Source organism: Myotis yumanensis, unplaced genomic scaffold, assembly GCF_028538775.1.
Source record: "Myotis yumanensis isolate MYYU_CA2020_CCGP unplaced genomic scaffold, mMyoYum1.0.hap1 SCAF_1, whole genome shotgun sequence".
NCBI lineage: Eukaryota > Metazoa > Chordata > Mammalia > Chiroptera > Vespertilionidae > Myotis > Myotis yumanensis.
Genome location: NW_027223752.1, coordinates 195,940,366 through 195,959,715, shown reverse-complemented (window position 1 = coordinate 195,959,715; position 19,350 = coordinate 195,940,366). Strand labels below are relative to the sequence as shown.

At 35.9% G+C, this 19,350-nt stretch overlaps 1 protein-coding gene across 11 annotated transcripts in view; it reads left to right on the top strand.

The window, feature by feature from the left end:
* The window catches only part of RUFY3 (RUN and FYVE domain containing 3), a 77,200-nt gene that overhangs the window by 37,565 nt on the left and 20,285 nt on the right, over positions 1 to 19,350 (top strand). For all 11 annotated transcript variants that reach the window (XM_070395372.1, XM_070395361.1, XM_070395366.1 and 8 more), the window contains 8 exons: positions 8,395 to 8,568; positions 9,378 to 9,495; positions 10,314 to 10,415; positions 11,400 to 11,523; positions 12,794 to 12,855; positions 14,057 to 14,122; positions 15,882 to 15,951; positions 18,678 to 18,770. In XM_070395372.1, coding sequence (XP_070251473.1) covers positions 8,395 to 8,568; positions 9,378 to 9,495; positions 10,314 to 10,415; positions 11,400 to 11,523; positions 12,794 to 12,855; positions 14,057 to 14,122; positions 15,882 to 15,951; positions 18,678 to 18,770 — 809 coding nt within the window. The remainder of the gene's footprint in view (positions 1 to 8,394; positions 8,569 to 9,377; positions 9,496 to 10,313; positions 10,416 to 11,399; positions 11,524 to 12,793; positions 12,856 to 14,056; positions 14,123 to 15,881; positions 15,952 to 18,677; positions 18,771 to 19,350) is intronic.

Genomic DNA, 19,350 nt, shown 5'->3' with positions numbered 1-19,350 from the left:
TATGTCCCAAGCATTTCTAAATAGTTAACATATGTGAACTTGTTTAATCTTCAAAAGCCTATTATCCTTTTATAAAGATGAGAAAAGTGAGGCCTACAGAATAAGAAACTTTCCCTGTGGGATACTACTCAGTTATAAAAAAGAATGCTATTGGCATGCAACAACCTGAATGAATCTCTAAAGAACTATGCTGAGTGAAAAAAAAAAAAAAAGCCAACTTAAAAAATCTACATACTATATGATTCCATTTGTATATTATTCTTGAAATGATAAAACTTTAGAAATGGAGACTAGTGGTTGCCAAGGGTTAGGAGAAGGTGGGGGCTGGAGGGAACTGGGTTTAGCTATAAAAGGGTGATATGAGAGATCCTTATATTGATGGAACATTCTGTATCTTGACTGAAATTTAATGTCAGAATCCTAGTTATGATAATGTACTCTAGTTTTGCAAAGCGTTGCCTTTGGGGGAACTAGACTAAGGGTTTGTGGTATCTATGTATTACTTCTTTTTTTAAAAATATGTTTTTATTTATTTTTTAAATATATTTTTATTGATTTCAGAGAGGAAGGAAGAGGGAGAGAGAAATCAAAACATCAGTGATGAGAGGGAATCATTGATCGGCTGCCTCCTGCACGCCCCCTACTGGGGATTGAGCCAGCAACCCAGGCATGTGCCCTTAGCCAAAATCGAACCCGGGACCCTTCAGTCCACAGGCCAATGCTCTATCCACTGAGCAAAACTGGCTAGAGCTATGTATTATTTCTTATAACTGCGTGTGAGTTTTCAATTATCTCAAAATAAGAAGTGTTAAAAAAAAAAGAAGAGGAGAAAAGAAACGTTCACAGAATCACACATCTTGGGAGGAGTTCAAGTTGTGTTCAGAGCTCAATGCTTTTAACCACTGCACCAAAGTCTTTAAAATTTTTTTTTATTAAAGATCCACTATAAAAGTATATTTTCATCAAAACTCAGTACACACATAATTTATTTGTATATATCTAAAGCAAAAGGCCCATGAAACGGTATGTAACCTTACTATGTGGAACATGCTAAATCGATTTTATACTGCACTGAGGGGTGTGACCTTTAGTTCAAGACATTCCAGAATCCTTTCTGCCTCTCTGGTATGTATCCATTTCATCCCTAGCTACTAAGTTATATGTCATTCCTGAAATGACTGGGTTCTGTTCCCAGCCTATACTTGCTGGCATCTTTTAAAGGCTGGGCCACTAACCTGTGTCCACCTATTTCCCTTTAAACCATCTCCTGGTGAGAGCATCTTTTCTAATAATTAATGCTATTCTTATGCTAGTGATTATCCAACCCTGAATTTTAATTTGTATTTATAATGATCTGGTGAAAATTATGCTGAGAATGCTTTCACATAAATATCCTTTCCTGTATCCAAAACCATGCTGATTTTACCCCTTATCTCCAAAACAGTTACTCAGTCTTTTCATTTCTATTTCCAGCCTCACAGGGCAAAAACCTTGGGTTATTAGGAGAGGCAGAAGTTTCTCTTGAGCCTGCAGCTAAAATTGGCTTTAGCTCAAAACAATCAGCATAGCACAGAGGCACATCTTGGGCAACTCATTGTGGACCCTCACATATCAATACTATATTCTTTGTTATTGCTAAATAATATTCCATTGTACGTATCATTTTATGTATCCAATTGTTACCAGGAAGACGATGAGACCTCGGTTCTTATCTTCTTGAAGGAAAAAATTCAGTATAGAGACAAAGTGCAGCAAAGCAAGCAAGAATTTATTGGCAGTAGCAGAAGCACATTGAGGACAGTAAAACAAGGAAGAGCATAGCATAAGAGAAGCAACTTAAGAGCATAGATGGGGCTCTTTAGCTTACTGGGAAGCAGAGAAAAGGGGGCCTTGGAGACATGTTCAGGGGGTTAGCACCAGACGAGCTGCCGCTGCCCATTGCTCCTCTGGTTGCAAGTCTCAGGGAGTCCATTAGAGTTTATATGATGGTGCCTGTCGGGGAAACCATGGGGAAAGGCATGGCATGCTCCCCAGAGGGAGAGCCTGTGCTGGGACCTCCGTTCTAAGAACTTTTAAGGGTGGAGATTTCAGGGGTAGTCCCTGGGGAAGATCTTAATAGAATATTCATCAGCTTTCCAGGTAGGTCTTTTCAGGGTCATGGTCTCCACTGATTGGTCGGAGCCAGGGCAGGGGGTCATTAGTCACTGCAGTTGGTCCTCGAATCACCTGCCTGGTTTTGCTGCTTTTCTGGGCCTGGAGCTGAAATGCAACTGAGGCCTAGATTCGTTTAGGGAGGAAAGGTTGAGGGGTCCAAACTCTATGACTAGCGATATGCGAGGGGAAGAAAGGTTATCCTTTGGGCGAAGTCCTTGTTTTCTCAGTGTTGTCCATTGGTGGGCACCTGGGGCTTTCCGCCCTGGTGACCTTCTGTACCTGGCCTATCGTCCTTGCTCTGCTCATGTGTAACTGCTACCACACATTCATCAGTTGAGGGGCATTTGGGTTGTTTTCACTTTTTGGCTATTACGAATAGAGTTGCTATGAACATTCATGTATGAGTTTTTTATAAATGTACGTTTTCATTTCTCTTAGGTATATACCCAAAAGTGAAACTGTTAGAATCATATGATACCTATGGTTTAACCTTTTAAAACAGTCTGGCAGTTTTCCAAAACAGTTGCATCATTTTATATTCCTACCAACAGGGTTCTAATTTCTCCACATTCTCATCAACACTTGTTATTTTGTTTTGATTTTTTTTTATATCCATTGTGAAGTTGTATCTCATTGTGGTTTTGATTTACTTTTCCCTAATGAGCATCTTCACATGTACTTATTAGCTGTTTGTATATCTTCTCTGGAGAAATGTCTGTTCAAATCCTTTGCCATTCTCTTCTGGTTTGCAGAACAGTGTGACTCGCTGTCACTCTTAGCTATGACTTTGGGTTCACTTCTGTAATCACTATTAACTAAATGAGCCACATGACTATAAGAGTAATGACAATTTTTTCATGTGGAAATTAGCAGTTTTGAAGAGATATAATGAAGACCCACACATTCTTGAACTTGGATTTGAAAACCAAGTAATATAGTTCATTTTGTAGCTACAGTCATTTCTACAAGTTTTTTTTAGGTCCACTGCCCTGCTGTGTTCCTCATCCAAGTAATTCCCACCACTGTTCATCTAATCACCAGATCTAGAAATGTGAAAGTTACTCTCCATTCTTTCTCCTTCCCTCATATCCAAGGGGTCATCCTGTTGTAAAATCCTGACATTCTACCCCTGGGTCTTCACTCTTCTCCACACAGCACCTACTGCTCTGCCTGCTTCCATTTCTCATTGCTTCTCCCCAACTATTGCAGTAGACCCTCACTTGCTCCTCAGCTTTCAGTTCTTGTACCCTTCTAATTCATCTCCCCCTGGACTACTAGAATGGCTTCTCTAAACTTCAAATCTATGGCATCACACCTCACATTAAAATCTTACTGACTTTAAGGTAAAATCAACATTCCTTCGACTAGGTTCTTAGCAGTCTCTCCCTTACCTTTTTCCCTTATCTCATCGCTCAACACTTAGATGCATCATAAACCTTTGACATTTTTTGTTCATTTTTCTTAGTATGCCATGTTCTTTCATACTTCTATGCCTTTACCCAAGCTGTTCCTTCCATCCTACTCCCTTCACAACTCTACTCCTTTCCTTGCCTTGCCTGATTAATTTCTTTCTGTCCTTTAAGATTGAACTCAAAAGTCTCATCTTCTGTTAGCAAAATATATGACATTAGTGATTTCTATATATTAATTTTGTACTCTGCTACCACTGTGAATTATTATATTTTTGTAGAGATTTTAGTTTATTTTTGTCTGATTTTGTGGGTGTAAAATCAGATTGTGCAAGAAGAATAATATTTGATCCATTCATAAAGTTTATATGTCTCCAATTTCTTTATCTTTTTTTTTTTAATATATTTTATTGATTTTTTACAGAGAGGAAGGGAGAGAGATAGAGAGTTAGAAACATCGATGAGAGAGACATCAATCAGCTGCCTCCTGCACATCTCCCACCGGGGATGTGCCCGCAACCCAGGTACATGCCCTTGACCAGAATCGAACCTGGGACCTTTCAGTCCGCAGGCCGACGCTCTATCCACTGAGCCAATCCAGTTTCGGCTAATTTCTTTATCTTTAATTTCATTGATCTTCCACCCTCAGTACAATGTTAATAGCCATGTTAATGGATATTTCTTAATTTCCTTAAAATTCTATAGAGTGAATAAACATAAGTTTAAAAAAAATCCTCATCCTCTGAGGATTTATATATATATACCTCTCACTTAAATTTGAATGAAAAAATAGGGGACCAGGTCAGGTAGCTTTTTTCTATGCATATTCCTGTAATGTCCTATTTATATTTTTGTTAGTGTTCTTATTGCTGTGTTTGCAGTGCTTCTCAAACTTTTCCACAGAAGTACATCAATGATAGAGGAAATTGAATTGGACCTACAGCCTGCCTGAAATGCTACCTTAATATCATGTCTACTGTCTTAGCCTTAAAAATATGTATAAAATTTACATTTGATTCCATACAGTGAGTATTATATTTGGTTTAATATAAAAACATTTTAATTTACTTGTCCTGAAATAAAATTGATCTTGTCCAAGGTGATAATGTTTATCCCAAAATTTCAAGTATTTTCTATAAGCTTTCCTGTTTTGTTCTCCAGTTTCTGTATTATCCAACATTAAATATAATAAATAATACCCAGTTTATATTCACTATTAATTGAAGAAAATGAATGAATGAATAAAAGTTCAGTTTTGAGATTAATAGTCTTAAATGATAATATTGTGAAAAATTAAAATTTTAATGACTTTTTCATAGAAAAAGTATGACTAATGACATTGTGAAAGTCATACATTTTTAAAAAATCATTTTCTGGCCTATGGGATATAATGAAACTTTATTTAACTTTCTGTAGTTCTAAGCATAAAATATACATAAAAGATCACATAAGTATTCAGTTCATTGAATTTTTACACACTCAACAATTTCACATAGTTAACATCCATATCAAAAAACAACTTTACCAGCTTCTCAGAAGCCCCTTCATGCTCTCATCTTTTTAACAGCATATATTAGTTCCACAAAATCATTTTATACTTCGGTCAAGACAACAAATTAATTGAATCAAGAATTTCTTATTCTGTGACAAATCAAATTAATGATTTAGTATTCATAATTAGTAGCCAATATAATAAAATAAAAAATAATTAATTTTTAAGTACTAATTCTTTTCAGTAGTTTAATTTAGTACTAACCAGAAAACATAATTAAAATTATTTGTAATGACCATTACTCTTATGTACTACGCAGCACAAAAATGTAGATAATACACATTAAATAATAATCAGTTTTATTTATGCTTTAAGCAATAATGAGCAATGCATTCGAGTTCTTATGTATAATTGTCAAATTACCCTGATTTTTGTTTGACTTTTAAAATTTTGTTTAGAGCAGTAGTTCTCAATCGGGAGGGAACCTGACTTTGTCTCCCAGGAGACATTCTGCAATATCTGGGGATCTAAAGACACTCTTGGTTGTCATTATTGGAAGGTGCTACTGACATCCAGTGGGTACAGGCCGGGTTGCTGCTAAACTTGATTCACACAACTACATTCCCACCCCCACCCTCACCCCCACAAAAAAAAAAAAAAAATTGTGGCCCAAAATTATTGCTGAGGTTAAGAGTAATATTTTCTAAAGAATGAGATTGTTTGTGTTTGATTCAGTTTAATTCAGGTAGGGTCTAGCACCATACTAATGGAGTCCAAGGTATTAGGAATTTTATTTCTCTAGGCACTAGTTCCATCTTTCTGCAGTTTATGCACCCCAGACCTCAACCAGATGTCTTGAACATTTCTGCTATGATTACAAGAAGAATGAGATGAGGCAATGTAAAGGAGCTGATAGAAATCTATCACTCTTTCTGGGAAAAAAAGTCTTAAAGCATAGTGTTTTGTACATACTCCCAATCCAGCTCTCCCCATGTTGACTGGTTCTCACTAGGTTGGAATCAGAGTAGTATATGCTTTGACTAGCAGCATTGTTTAATTTTGTTATTAGCTCCCTGACTGAATGGCCTACAGCTTGAGGCAGAGGAAATGGTTCCCTATGGCCAACTTCAACCCCATTTTCTTGCTGTCTGTTGGGAGGTATTAAATGGAGAATCCGGTAGCTGTCCACAACCATTCATGCATACCCACTCACCCCTGCTCTGTTTCTTTCACCACTAATTATGGGTCAGAAATGCTACCATAAGTGCTGTAACAATGTTGGAAATTAATATCTAATGCATTTGTTCTTCACAGCTGTTTTTCAGGGGATAGTGTTTTTTTAATACTTTTGTGTCCCCTGTGAGCTTATTCTATTCTTGACAATTTGACCTACCCTAACAAAGAGAGTCACATTTAAGGCATGGCAATATATACCAATTCTGACTTTCATAATAAAGTATTCTCTAAAAGTATTACTGCCCAGCCAGCGAGACTCAGTGGTCAAGTGTCAACCTGTGAACCAGGAGGTTACGGTTAGATTCTGGTGAGGGCATATGCCTGGGTTGCAGGCTTGATCCTCAATAAGAGACATGCAGGAGGCAGCCAATCAATGATTGTCTCTCATCATTGATGTTTCTATCTCTTTCTCCCTCCCCCTGCCTCTCTGAAATCAATTTAAAAATGAAAGTATTACCATAGAAAACACTACAGTAAACCACAATTTGTATAGTTGGAATTATAAACCTACAGTAAGTCCTTAAACTTAATGGAGATTAGCTTAGAATTTGACTATTTGATTCTGCTCATTTAACTGTGAAAGCAGATATAATTGAAAACATTGTGTGAAGAAAAAAAAACATTGTGTAAAAAAAATTGCTTGGGACAATTTAAATAAAGTAATGTCTGTTTTGTGTTGTGCCTTGTTTGTATAGATTTATCAGGATTTATCAGTACTTTTTGTCTTCCTAAGAAGAGTTAAAATATTTCATAGGTCTTTAAGCCTTTTATAGAAATTTGGTATAATTGCTATTTGGGGATATGTATAGTGGAAAGAGTATTAACTTTCTTATCAGATCCAGGTCCAAATTCTGCCACCTATGAACTTTGGCCTTGGACCACTTAACTGTTAAGGGCCTGCTTTACCACCTGAAAAGAAGGGATACTACTTAAATGATAGTCGTAAGAATTAAATAAGATAATCATGTAAAAGAATGGTCAGCAGGAGAGAAGGATAAGTATTGTTTGCAGTCATTGATTCATGGGTAAGTGGATAATAGTGGTCATGAGCACAGGGTTGGAGTTGGGGAAACGGGATCTGCACTCTGGTTCTGTCATCTATTACCAGCTGTCCACAGGGCCAGCCCCTGTACTCCCGAGGCCTCATTCTCCTTCTTGAAAATTGGTGCTGTTGGTAACTGCTCTCGCCCTGTCCCCCTTATTCTGCACACAATTTGTGAAGTGCTTTAAAAAATAAAACCAATGAGAAAGAAGTAAAGTACTTAAAGTTTGTTCCAAATATACTATTTGCATTATTGTAAGCATGTTGTAAGGAAGAACTGAGACCAAAATTGTAAGAAGCAGCCCACAGTACCTGACACAGAATACACACCAGTGAATAAAGTCTGGATTGTTCTGGATTCTGTTGATAAAATATGGTAGTTAGTCCCTTTCCTCACATAGTTTATCTGTCTGGTTGATGAGAGCCACACACTCTATTCTGAGTCTTTAAAAATTTGCAGATTGATTAAGTTCTAATACTGCATTGCACTAATAATGTTAATTATTTTTAGTTTATTTAATAATGCTTAGTTTAAATAATGATAATTAGTATTAATACTAATAATGCAAATAGTATATTTGGAACAAACTTTAAGTACTTTACTTTTTTCTCATTGTTTTTTTTTTTTTTTAAAGCACTTCACAAATTGTGTAGAAAATAAGGGGGACAGGGCAAGAGCGGAAGCAGACCAGTGAAAGTTGTGGAATAGCGTGCTGCGATGGGCGCCCAGGTTAGGGTGGTGGCAGAGTCAGTAGGGAAAATATGAAAAGACTGTATTCAAAGTTCAAAATTTGATAAAATAATTTTTACTGTTTCATCAAGGATATTCCTAAGGGAAACTGACTATTTTTTTTTTAACAACAAGTATATGACAGAGAAGACTACAATAACTAATAGTATAATTTGTTGCTACTGCCTTGATTCTTGCCAAGACAATAACAGTTTTATCCACCATTTCTTTTGCACCATCAATGCAAAAATCAACACCGTGGAATTATAGTGAATTTTAAAATGCACTATTTCCAGTAACCAGACATCATTTTCATCTCCTTTGGCTGCAGATCCGAATTATCTCATGGCTAATGAACGCATGAACCTGATGAACATGGCCAAGCTGAGTATTAAGGGTTTGATTGAATCAGCTCTGAACCTGGGGAGAACACTGGACTCTGACTACGCACCTCTCCAGCAGTTCTTCGTGGTGATGGAGCACTGCCTGAAACACGGCTTAAAAGGTAGGCATGGCCTCAGTGTGCCAATGTGCAGTCAGCTGCTTCCTAACAATACACATTCAAGAAGAAAAGCATTCTTTGTGGAGTCAAAGAATAAGAGGCTTGAATTAATATTAATCCACTGGAATGCATTTTATATGGATGCAGGCATATGGTTGACTTCAAGGACTTACAGGGCTTAGAAAACACAGATCATTAAATGCTAGAGCTGGAAGGGCCCTTACAAGTATCAAGTCCAGCCTGGCAGTTGTGTTTGACAGGTTGCAGAAGGGACTGGAATGGGATGTGACCTTCCCGTAGTCCCACAGTGAGTGGGGCGGAGCATGTGCTAGAACTAGGTCTTCTGACTCTGCTTCCATGCTTCTCCCACTTAACCACAAGCTTTTTAACACAGGACCTGGTCCTGTTCACCTTGGCTTCTCATACCTCCCCAATATTTGATACCTGTTTCTAGAGTATATATTCTTCCCTATTGTACCGGTTTCTTCATTATATCGCACAGCTTTAAGTACTATTAAAGTATCAAATATAGTAATAATACTTTAAGTATTAAAATGTCTTGTTATATTATAGAGCTAGTCCACAAATTCTTCCTGAAAGAGGAAGGACTAAGTCTTGGAAAGTAGGAGATTTTGATTTTCATAAAATGTTACAGATTCTGAAAGCATGAATAATTTCAGAAATATCTGGCGATTTAGGATTTGTTCCCAAAAAAGAGCATTGAATAGATGGGAAGTGTATGTTTGTGTGTTGAGGGCATGTTTATGTTGTAAAGAATATTAAAATACTGCTATGATTTTATATCCTTATAGCTAAGAAAACTTTTCTTGGACAAAATAAATCCTTCTGGGGGCCTCTAGAACTGGTAGAAAAGCTTGTTCCGGAAGCTGCAGAGATAACAGCAAGTGTTAAAGATCTTCCTGGACTTAAGTAAGTGTAAGGTTGGATTCTGTTTGTCAGGGGAAACATTCTTACTAACTATCCCCTTGAAGAGTGGGACTAAGATAATGATGATCATGATAATTTATTTCATAACTATCTAAAATGCATACTGTTGCTACAAATAGGCACTGTTTTGAGAGAACTGGAAATGTAAAATATTAAGAGAAGTATGTCTGAGGGGTAATTGTTATTATTAATCTGAGAGAGATTGTCTTCATGTTCAAATACCAAACATGTTCTTATTTACTTTTAATGCACTTGTTGAAATTAGTGAATTTCAAGAAATTAGATCAAGGGAGGTGGCATACTGGACTTGACTTAAGAAAAAGAATGTGTTTGATGGAGTTTGAAAACCAAGATTAAAACAGTTGTCAAGTGAACCTCAGGAACTGACACCCGGAACCTACCTTAGAACTTGAAAAAGAGTATTAGATTGGTTTAATTATAATCAGATGGAAGTCTAAGTGGCCTGTGTCCACATTATTATTATTTGGGTACCGATATGATCCATACTAAATTTATGAAGCTCTACTAGTACTAATCTGATGGAACATTTTCAATTGAGCCTCCCAGAGGTCTTGCCTTCAGATGGTGGTCTCATTCAGTAATTAATTCTTCACCAGAGCATTTGTCCCAAACATACCCTCTGGGTCCCTCTAACCCTCACAAAGGATCTCATAGGAGAAGTTGTGAGAAGCACCTCATTGTGCATGTTCTGCTGGGGGACCACTAGCAAGAGTAAGTGAATCTGTCCCACTGTGATCCCTATTTCTGCTACTTTCAGTTGTCTGGTTTCTGTATTATAGGACACCAGTAGGCAGAGGAAGAGCCTGGCTTCGATTGGCATTAATGCAAAAGAAACTTTCAGAATATATGAAAGCTTTGATCAATAAAAAGGAACTTCTCAGGTATGAACATCTTGTTGGATTTTGCTACATTCTTCATCATATAAGGTCAAATTATATAAAATTTATCATTTTTGTACATAAGAAACAAATGGTTCATAACAATTCCACATAGTTCAACTGATACCTTCTCCCACACCTCACACACACATACTCAGGAATAAGTGTTTTTACATACATGTATTGTCTGTCACTGTGGCATATATATGGCTTTGCAGGGCAGTCCAAAACTTAACACCTCCAGAAAACAGGAAGCGGTTTTTTTTTTTAAATATAATTTTATTGATTTCAGAGAGGAAGCGAGGGAGAGAGAGATAGAAACATCAATGATGAGATAGAATTATTGATCAGCTGCCTCCTACACATCCCCCACTGGGGATCGAGCCCACAACCCAGGCATGTGCCCTTGACTGGAATCGAACCCGGGACCCTTCAGTCCGCAGGCCAACGCTCTATCCACTGAGCCAAACCAGCTAGGGCCAGGAAGGGCTTTTGACACCTTGGCATGCACCTAGGTTCAATAAGACAGGAAATTGACATGTAATATTAAATCCCAATACAACACACATAAAAACGTTTCTCTAGATGGATCATAGATAAAATGAGAAAGAGAACAATAAAATTTTTGGAAGAAGACATAAGAAGACAAAAATTTCTACATATAGAGGGGAAAAAAATGGGTAAACCGATCTACATTAAAATGAATTTCTGTTCACAAGTACAAATACGTGAGAAAAGCATGAATACTCATTTCAATGAAAATACCATTCTGATCACTTTTCTTTCAGCTGGACTATTTATTATCTAGAGTCTCCTCATGCATCTATCTTCTAAATAAAGTATCCAATCCATTTTTTCACTCTTTTGCTATTATCATAAATGACTACATTCAACCATGAGGCAAGTGTTTCCCTCCTTGTCTCATGATTACATCATTGGTTCTTGAGGTTTTATTACAATAGAACATTCCATGAATCTCTCTTACAGCGAATTCTATGAACCAAATGCGCTCATGATGGAAGAAGAAGGAGCCATAATTGCTGGTCTTTTGGTGGGTCTGAATGTCATTGATGCCAATTTCTGTATGAAAGGAGAAGATTTGGACTCTCAGGTATGAAAAAGTACTCAGTTACCAAGTGTGTCACTCTGAGTTCTCTTATCTCAGAATTTGGACTGATCAGATTATACCAACCAAATTAAGGGAAATTCTTTAAGTCATACATATATGATTTCCTTTCATTTTGATGTGCATATAAAAAATTAGTTTTTTAGGTGTGTGTATGAGAGAGAGAGAGAGAGAGAAATTAGTTTTTTACCTTCCAACTTGGCTCATTTATGCATTCTAAATGTTTTTCAAATTCTTATTTTGACTGTGATCCCTGTTAAAAATATTTTGCGCAGGCTAAAATATACATATACAGGCTAAAATATACATATACAGGCTAAAGTATATACACAGGCTAAATACTAAAAGTAAGTTTAACATGGTAGTTAAGAGTGAAGGCTCTGAACCCAAACTGTTTATGTTGAGATTCCAGCTTCATTTTCTAGCTGAATATATTTTGTAGTTACAAAGTTTCTTGGTGCTTCAGATTCCTTATCTGTAATATGGGGATAAGAAATGCAGTCTCTGTTTCATAGTGATATTGTGAGGAATAAAGGAGTGAGTACATATAATGTACTTACAGGGCCTGGCACAAATTCATTGCCCAATAAGTAAACCTGCTGCTTTCACTATGACTCTCTCTCTCACCCCTTCTGTATGAAATACTACAGTGAATTTCTGTTACATTTTACACTGAGAAAATAGAGAACAGGAAGTATGATATTTTGATGTGGATTTTAAAAAAGAAATAAGCTGAATGATAAAATAGCAATCTTGAAAAATGTAGACATACACCAATGAAAATGTGGAAGAATAGATACCAGAATGTCACAGTGATCATCTTCAGTTGGTTGGGACTGTGGGTGTCTTGTATTATTCCTTTTGCTTATCTGTATTTTCTAAAACTTCTAAAGGGGATACACATTATTATTGTAACTATAATTTTAAAAGTTATTTCTAAAAGTGAACATAGTGGTTCTGTAGCAGAATACTTGAAATAAACAAAAGAGAAATTTTAAACCTCAAATTCATATTAAGTATTCTGTTAACTTTCTTAGTCTTATCTGGGCTTCTAGTCCTATTGACTTAACCTGAGTCTTTACTTAGAGCCCTTATCAATTCTTGATTATAATAAAAGTAAACATTAAAATGTCATTTAAAATTTTTAGTAATTGTCATGACTATATAACTGTTTTGAGTATCTAGAATGAGATGTGTTATGCCTTGGAGAAAAAAAATCTAATTTTATATTAAATTCTGAAAATTCTCTCTGTAGGTTGGAGTTATAGACTTTTCAATGTACCTCAAGGATGGGAACAGCAGTAAAGGTAGTGAAGGGTATGTACAAAGAAAATTAGGTTTCTTTCTTATTTAATGTTCTTTGATAATATTTAAAGTTTACAACAATACTACTTTTTATCAGACTTGCCGAAGAATTTCTAGTGGTTAGCTTTAATAGCATCTTGCCAAAACTGTCTGTTGTGTCTGCTAAACCCTAAAAGGGGTTGTAATCAAAGTGATTTTCCTGCTGTGTGGTTCAGGGGAAAACAGAATGAAAAATTTTATAAGATGAGCCCAATGCTCCATCTCTTCAGATAGTGTTTGAAAATATGGTCTTTCTTGATGAGAAGGATTACATTCTCGGTTTGCTTAAAATTTACAATATTAAATATGCATCGTGGGGTTGTGTAAAATGTTAATATTAAAGGGGAGTATATGGGAACTGTGCTACTTTTACAACTTTTGTAAATCTATAATTATTTCACAATAAAAAGTTTTTTTAAAAGATTCATATACTACTAAGAAATTGGAGATCAAAAGCACACCTTATGCCTTTTATAAATTTAGCAGTTGAAAGCATAATTATTTTGAAGTTTTCAACCTTGGACATTGAGCTAAGATTATATGGCTTGTTAAGTAGTTGTAGAGGTCTGTGACCTTGATTTTACCTTCAGTTGAAAAGTCTAGCTGTTTAATTTTGCCTGTTATAGATGAGTTGGTTTGAAAAGTAAACCTCCCTTTTCACACTTTATTTTTTCATGTGATAATAAACCCTTGATCTTTATGAAAACCTTTTTATACCATTCATTTTGAAATTCAAATGACATTTAAAGGCAAATATATATCCTTTGAGAACAACTATTACACCAGAGGAAGCTTAATTCAATTCCTACAACAAATGGAAAATTGTTATAAAACTAGTGAAGCTAAAAAAATCTGTCAGCTGAGAGAAGAAAATGTTTATTCTTTAAATACCTCTGACAGATTGTAATGTTATATCTATTACCTAAGTTATGATGTGTGTAAGCTATAACAAGGGCTTTATTAATATGGAGTTTTGCGTGTCTTTTAATTTTTTTAACCTTCAAGTCTTTCTTGTTGATGTCGAGGGGATTATACATCAGGTCTGTCTTCTGATTGAGTATCTATGCCACAATTTCCTTTCTATGTTTTATGAAAAGACTGGGGGAATGGGGATCTTGATATTTCTAACATTATTTATTTTATTTCTATTTTCTCTCTCCCCCTTTTCCTCCAGAGATGGCCAGATTACTGCAATTCTGGATCAGAAAAACTATGTAGAAGAACTCAACAGACATCTGAAGTAAAGAATGAATAAATATTATTACTTTACTGGGGTGTTTGTTACAAGGGAAGGGAAGGGTAAACTGGTGAGCAGTGAGGATAAATTGAGATAATACTGAACAAATGTATGTAGAATTCCTGCTTGCCAGCCACTTAGCTAGACACTGGAGAAATGGCATTTAATTGTTTTGGTGACCTTTAGTGAAAGGCAGTAATAAGATTAGTATGTAATTATACTTCTAGTGATTAAATACATACATTGTTAAGATTCTTAAATATGTGATATATGGTAAGTCCTCATTTAACATCATTGATAGATAGGTTCTGTGACTTTAAGCAAAACAATGTATAACAAAACCAGTTTTACCATATGCTAATTGACATAAATAGGAGTTAAGTTCCTACAGCATCAAAACAACAATGAATGAAATTATGACTTGAGTACCTACTGTTTACAGTTGAAATTGGCCCTTTTGATCCAACCACATATTTCAGGACTAATCTTGAGTAAACTACTCATTGCTTTAGTATCTTTAGATTAATCATATCTCATTGGTCCCTTGTATTTCTCACTTATATATTAAATTGATAGTATTAATTTACCCTGTCTTCACCATCATTACCATTAATTTACCAAGTACTCACTAAGTATTTTTCAGAACTCTCCAGAACTTGAAACAGTCTTCTCTCCACTGAGGAGATAAGACAAAAATTTCTTTGTTTTCTCAAGTAGTACATTTATGTTCTAAAGCAGGGATGGGGAACATCTGGCTTGAGGGCTATATAAGGCCTGCGAGCCATATAAGGCCCGTGAAATCATTTGGTCTGGCCATGCCAAGGCATTAGAGGTGTGTTAATTAAATGTTTGACCAAATATAGCAGACTAATTTTTAAGTTGGTAATTTTGAATGGCCCGTGAATGATGTTATAAATATCCAAATGGCTCTTGGCAGAAAAAAGGTTTCCCATCCCTATTCTAAAAACTGTCAAATAATTAAGGAGAATTAACATATCTATTATTATCTTATTTATAGTTTTCCTTATGAAATAATCATTTTAATTTAAATAAAGACCATAATGTGATTATATCAATATCAATTTATATTGTCTTGGTTCCAGCTAGAAAACTCAATTTAAGTGCAAACTCAATGTAAGAGCTAATAATGATTACAGTGAACTATGGAGATGTTAGTTAAGCAAAGGTATGGTTATAATTGACAATGAAATATAAGTGTGACACTATTAATTTCCTCTTTCCATGCCTTAGTTTCTCTCTGTAATTGGGGATACCTAATGCATAGAGTAGTGGAAAGGAGTAAATGAAATGATGCAAGTAAAATCATTTGAAGAGTGTTTGGTGTGTGGTAAGCATTTAATTCATGCAGCCTATTATTATACATGGTTTCCAAAAAATGTATACGCACTTTGAATAATTATTAATTCCTGTGGGTTAAATCTAAAAAGAAAGAAACATTGAGCTATCAGCTATAAGCGTGTATACATTTTTTGGGGTACCCTATACAGAAGTAAAACTTAAAGTCTACTGTATAGTGCATTTATTCTTTTATTTCATTCAACCAGTCCTTATTAAAAACAAACTTCAGTGCCAGTGATGAAGCTGCTAAGACATAGCTTCCCATGTAAGTTATCTTGGAGCTTGCAAGTCTATAAAAAATCATGGGCATTACAATGAAAAGTGTGATGGGTGTTTAAAAGGATGTACAGGATATTGTTGTATTTCTCAAAAGAAACCATTATGTTTTTTCTTCTCTTGATAGTGCTACTGTAAACAACCTTCAGGCAAAAGTGGATGCACTTGAAAAATCGAACACTAAACTGACAGAGGAAGTAAGTGTTTTGGAAATTCTTTGATTGAGTTATAGAATTTAGTAATGTGCATTAGTGGCAAGTAATTTCCCTGGAGCCAAGGAAATAAAGGACTTGACTTTTCAGATAATGTCTAATATAGAACATAACTCTTTGTTGTGGTTAAGAATGGCCAGCTGGCTTATGTCAGGGGTCTCAGTTGTACAGTTGGACTACTGGCCTAGAACCTAGGCTGATCAAATATCTTGCTTTCTTTTGTTTTGTCTGAACTAGCCTAGAGTTCATGTTTAGCATATAGCCTGATATTCACCATTTATTCATTCAGCAAACATTTTCGGTGCTAGAGATAGACAAAGATTCGTATGTGCCAGGCATTGATTTATGTGTGCCAGATTGGCAGCTCCCCACCTTCACGGGCCTGATCTTCTCCATGGGTGGTGAGTAGATAACACAAAGAGCACTGGTCAGAAGACCAGTGACCCCTGCTTACATGACATGCCGCATGTCATGTGCTGCTGCACAAGTCAGTCACTTGACTTCCAAAGGCGCAGTTCCCTCGCTAGCAGATGAGAGTATTTACACTTCCTCTTTCAGCCTCACAATTTCTCTAGAGATCAGATAAGAATACATATATGAAAACTTTTAGTAAAGTCCCTAAATAAAAAGAGAAAAATAAGTTCATGTTTCACTTCTGATTAATATATTTTTCCCTAACCTACCAAAGTCTAAGCTACATTTCCCACCACCCCTTCCACCCCCCAGTGGCAATAGATGTTTCTTTTTAAAACCTTAAATAAAATTTTCCAGGTGGCAAAGACTTTTTTACCTTCTCTGTTTCTAACTATTCTGCAGTGGGGTAAATATAATTTCAATAAAACCAAGTTAAAATAGTAACTAAGAAATGCTGTTTAATCTTTTTTTTCCAGGACAAACATTTTCATTGTTACAACTTTAAAACACCTTTCTTATTCACGATGCAGTGTGCACATGATGTTTTGTTGAGTTGTACACATGAAACCTGTATGGTTTCATGAACCAGTGTTATCCGAATAAATTTAATTTTTTAAAAAATAACACCTCCTTATTACTCAGCTCTGTGGGCTTCATTTTTTAGTACAGATTCTTAAATTATATTAAAACTCTAATTTATGGATATGGCCTTTAGAATTTGATCCCACCAGGCTTTCAAAATATTCTGCACAGAAATTCGGTACTGTGATTCTACTGCTATTATATTGAGGCACTGTAGCATAACAACTAAGCATGCGCTCTAGAGCTAGACTACTTGAGTTCATGTCCCAACTCTGGCTTTCTAATCCTGGGCAAATTACTTAAGCCTCTATTCTATTCCTTGGTTAGCTTATCTGTAAAATGGGGATGATAAGAACAATAAGATTTTTGTGCAGATTAAATGATTTAATACATAAGGGCCTAGACCAATGCCTGACACATCACAGGCACTTAGTATAAACATACTTGTTAATTTTATTCCCTCAGTCACAAGATTGTCCTCCTGATCTAGATTTATTTTACTAAATATAGTAATTTATTTATTCATTGACTTAATTGTTTTACCAATAAGATTTCTTTTCTTGAAACTTTGAACGTTTAACATAGAGAGAGGTAAGCATTGTGTATACGCTTAATAAAGAGCAGAGAAAGCTAATGAGGCCTGCCTTTTCTCATGTCCATCTATTTTGGATTTAAGAGGACAAGTGTTAAAAGTAAAAAAACAGACTTTTTGCCTCCTGAGTTCTGAGCCAACATAACAAAATGAGAAGAATTAAGCAGGTAACGGTATATAAACATGCACTCTGTTGTGCAGCGGATTTAGAAAGCACATTTGGATCTGCAGTCATCATCTCCTAACATTTTCTCTGATGCTGAGACCTTGGCAGAAGCTGTCTGAGGGTGCACTTGGCTCTAGACCAGAGTTACTTCTTCATGCTCCATCAGGTCATGAAGCAGACGGAGAAATGGGCTTCCAGACTTGCCTCTAGAAAGCATGCCTGAGCCTAGCTCCCCTGTCCTCACGTGTTAGAACAGGAACCAAACAGAACCTGCCCCACTGCCAGTGCAGAGATAGTAAAAAGCGGTCCAGGCCTGGCCAAGAGGAGTCTGCCCATTTCCGTTCCCAGCCTCATTTAGACCCCTTCACTTTCTCTGTGGAGAATACAGGTCAGTAGGTACCGAAAAGGATAAAGTGTTCCCACTGGGCTTTTCCCGCCTGCAAAATGAGGATAACAGTGTTTCCCCTTAGCTGCATTCTGCTAATTACATCACCTTATCTTTTTAGGTGCTGAAATGAAAACTCTCTTAAGTGCTTAATGGCATCTTCAAGAACTTAGGAGCTCATTTCTTTACTCTTGTAAAAAGTCTAATGGTGGATTCATAAGATGGATCCCAAGGCATGAGGTGACCTCTTAAATGCTTTAGAAATGGGTGTTGTAATTAATATAAATTATCCATGAGGACACCCTTATGGTAAATGATATTAACATTTTGGTACTGAAATAAAGTTTACACAAAGAGCAGCAAAAGGAAATATTTTAAATTTGAATCTAAGCTACTTTCAAAATATTTCTTCTAAGTTCCTTGTAAGGACATTTTAATGGGGTTATAAATAGCTTTCTTTTCTTCTAAGAATAGCTAATCCTGAAAAATCATGGCCTAGCAGATCATGAATTCTCCTATCCTGGTTAATAAAAGAAAGATAAAAGATTATTTTTTTCTAATTTTATCAACAGCTTGCAGTTGCAAACAATAGGATTATTACCTTGCAAGAAGAAATGGAGCGAGTTAAAGAGGAAAGCTCCTACATACTGGAATCCAATCGGAAGGTAATCTTACTAGATTTATAAAATATTCCTGAAGAGAGTGTCAGTGTTGGTGGGGGAGCCTCTAGAGGAGTGTGTGTAAGCAACAAGCATTCACATAATATCAAACTGTTTTTACTGCGGCTTCACGCAAAACTGGGGAACAGTGAAGGTTAGGGGAGGGTGGTGCTCCTTTTACAGATGCTCCTTCGCTTCACCTCCATCTACATCTGAAACAGTCTAATTCAGTTTCTTGTTTTTATGTACTAAAGATTTGTGCTGTGTTTAAGTGTTAGATTTGCTATATTAAATGTACCATTGTTTTAGACCATTTTACTGGTTTGTAAGAAGTGTTTATATGATACCACTGGGAAAGAGTTTCTTTGTTAATGAACCTTCTAAATAACTTAATTTCATAAAGTATCAAAGTTTTTATATATGTCTAAACAGATATGTTGCAAGCCTTTTATATATTGTACAATTATAAGCCTTCTTAAGTAGAGGATGTAATGTAACAGGTTTAGCTCATTGATAACTGAAGATCAGAACTATCCACATTGGCAATTCTGCACTAAATTATAGTGGTGCTACTGTAGGGAGCTGT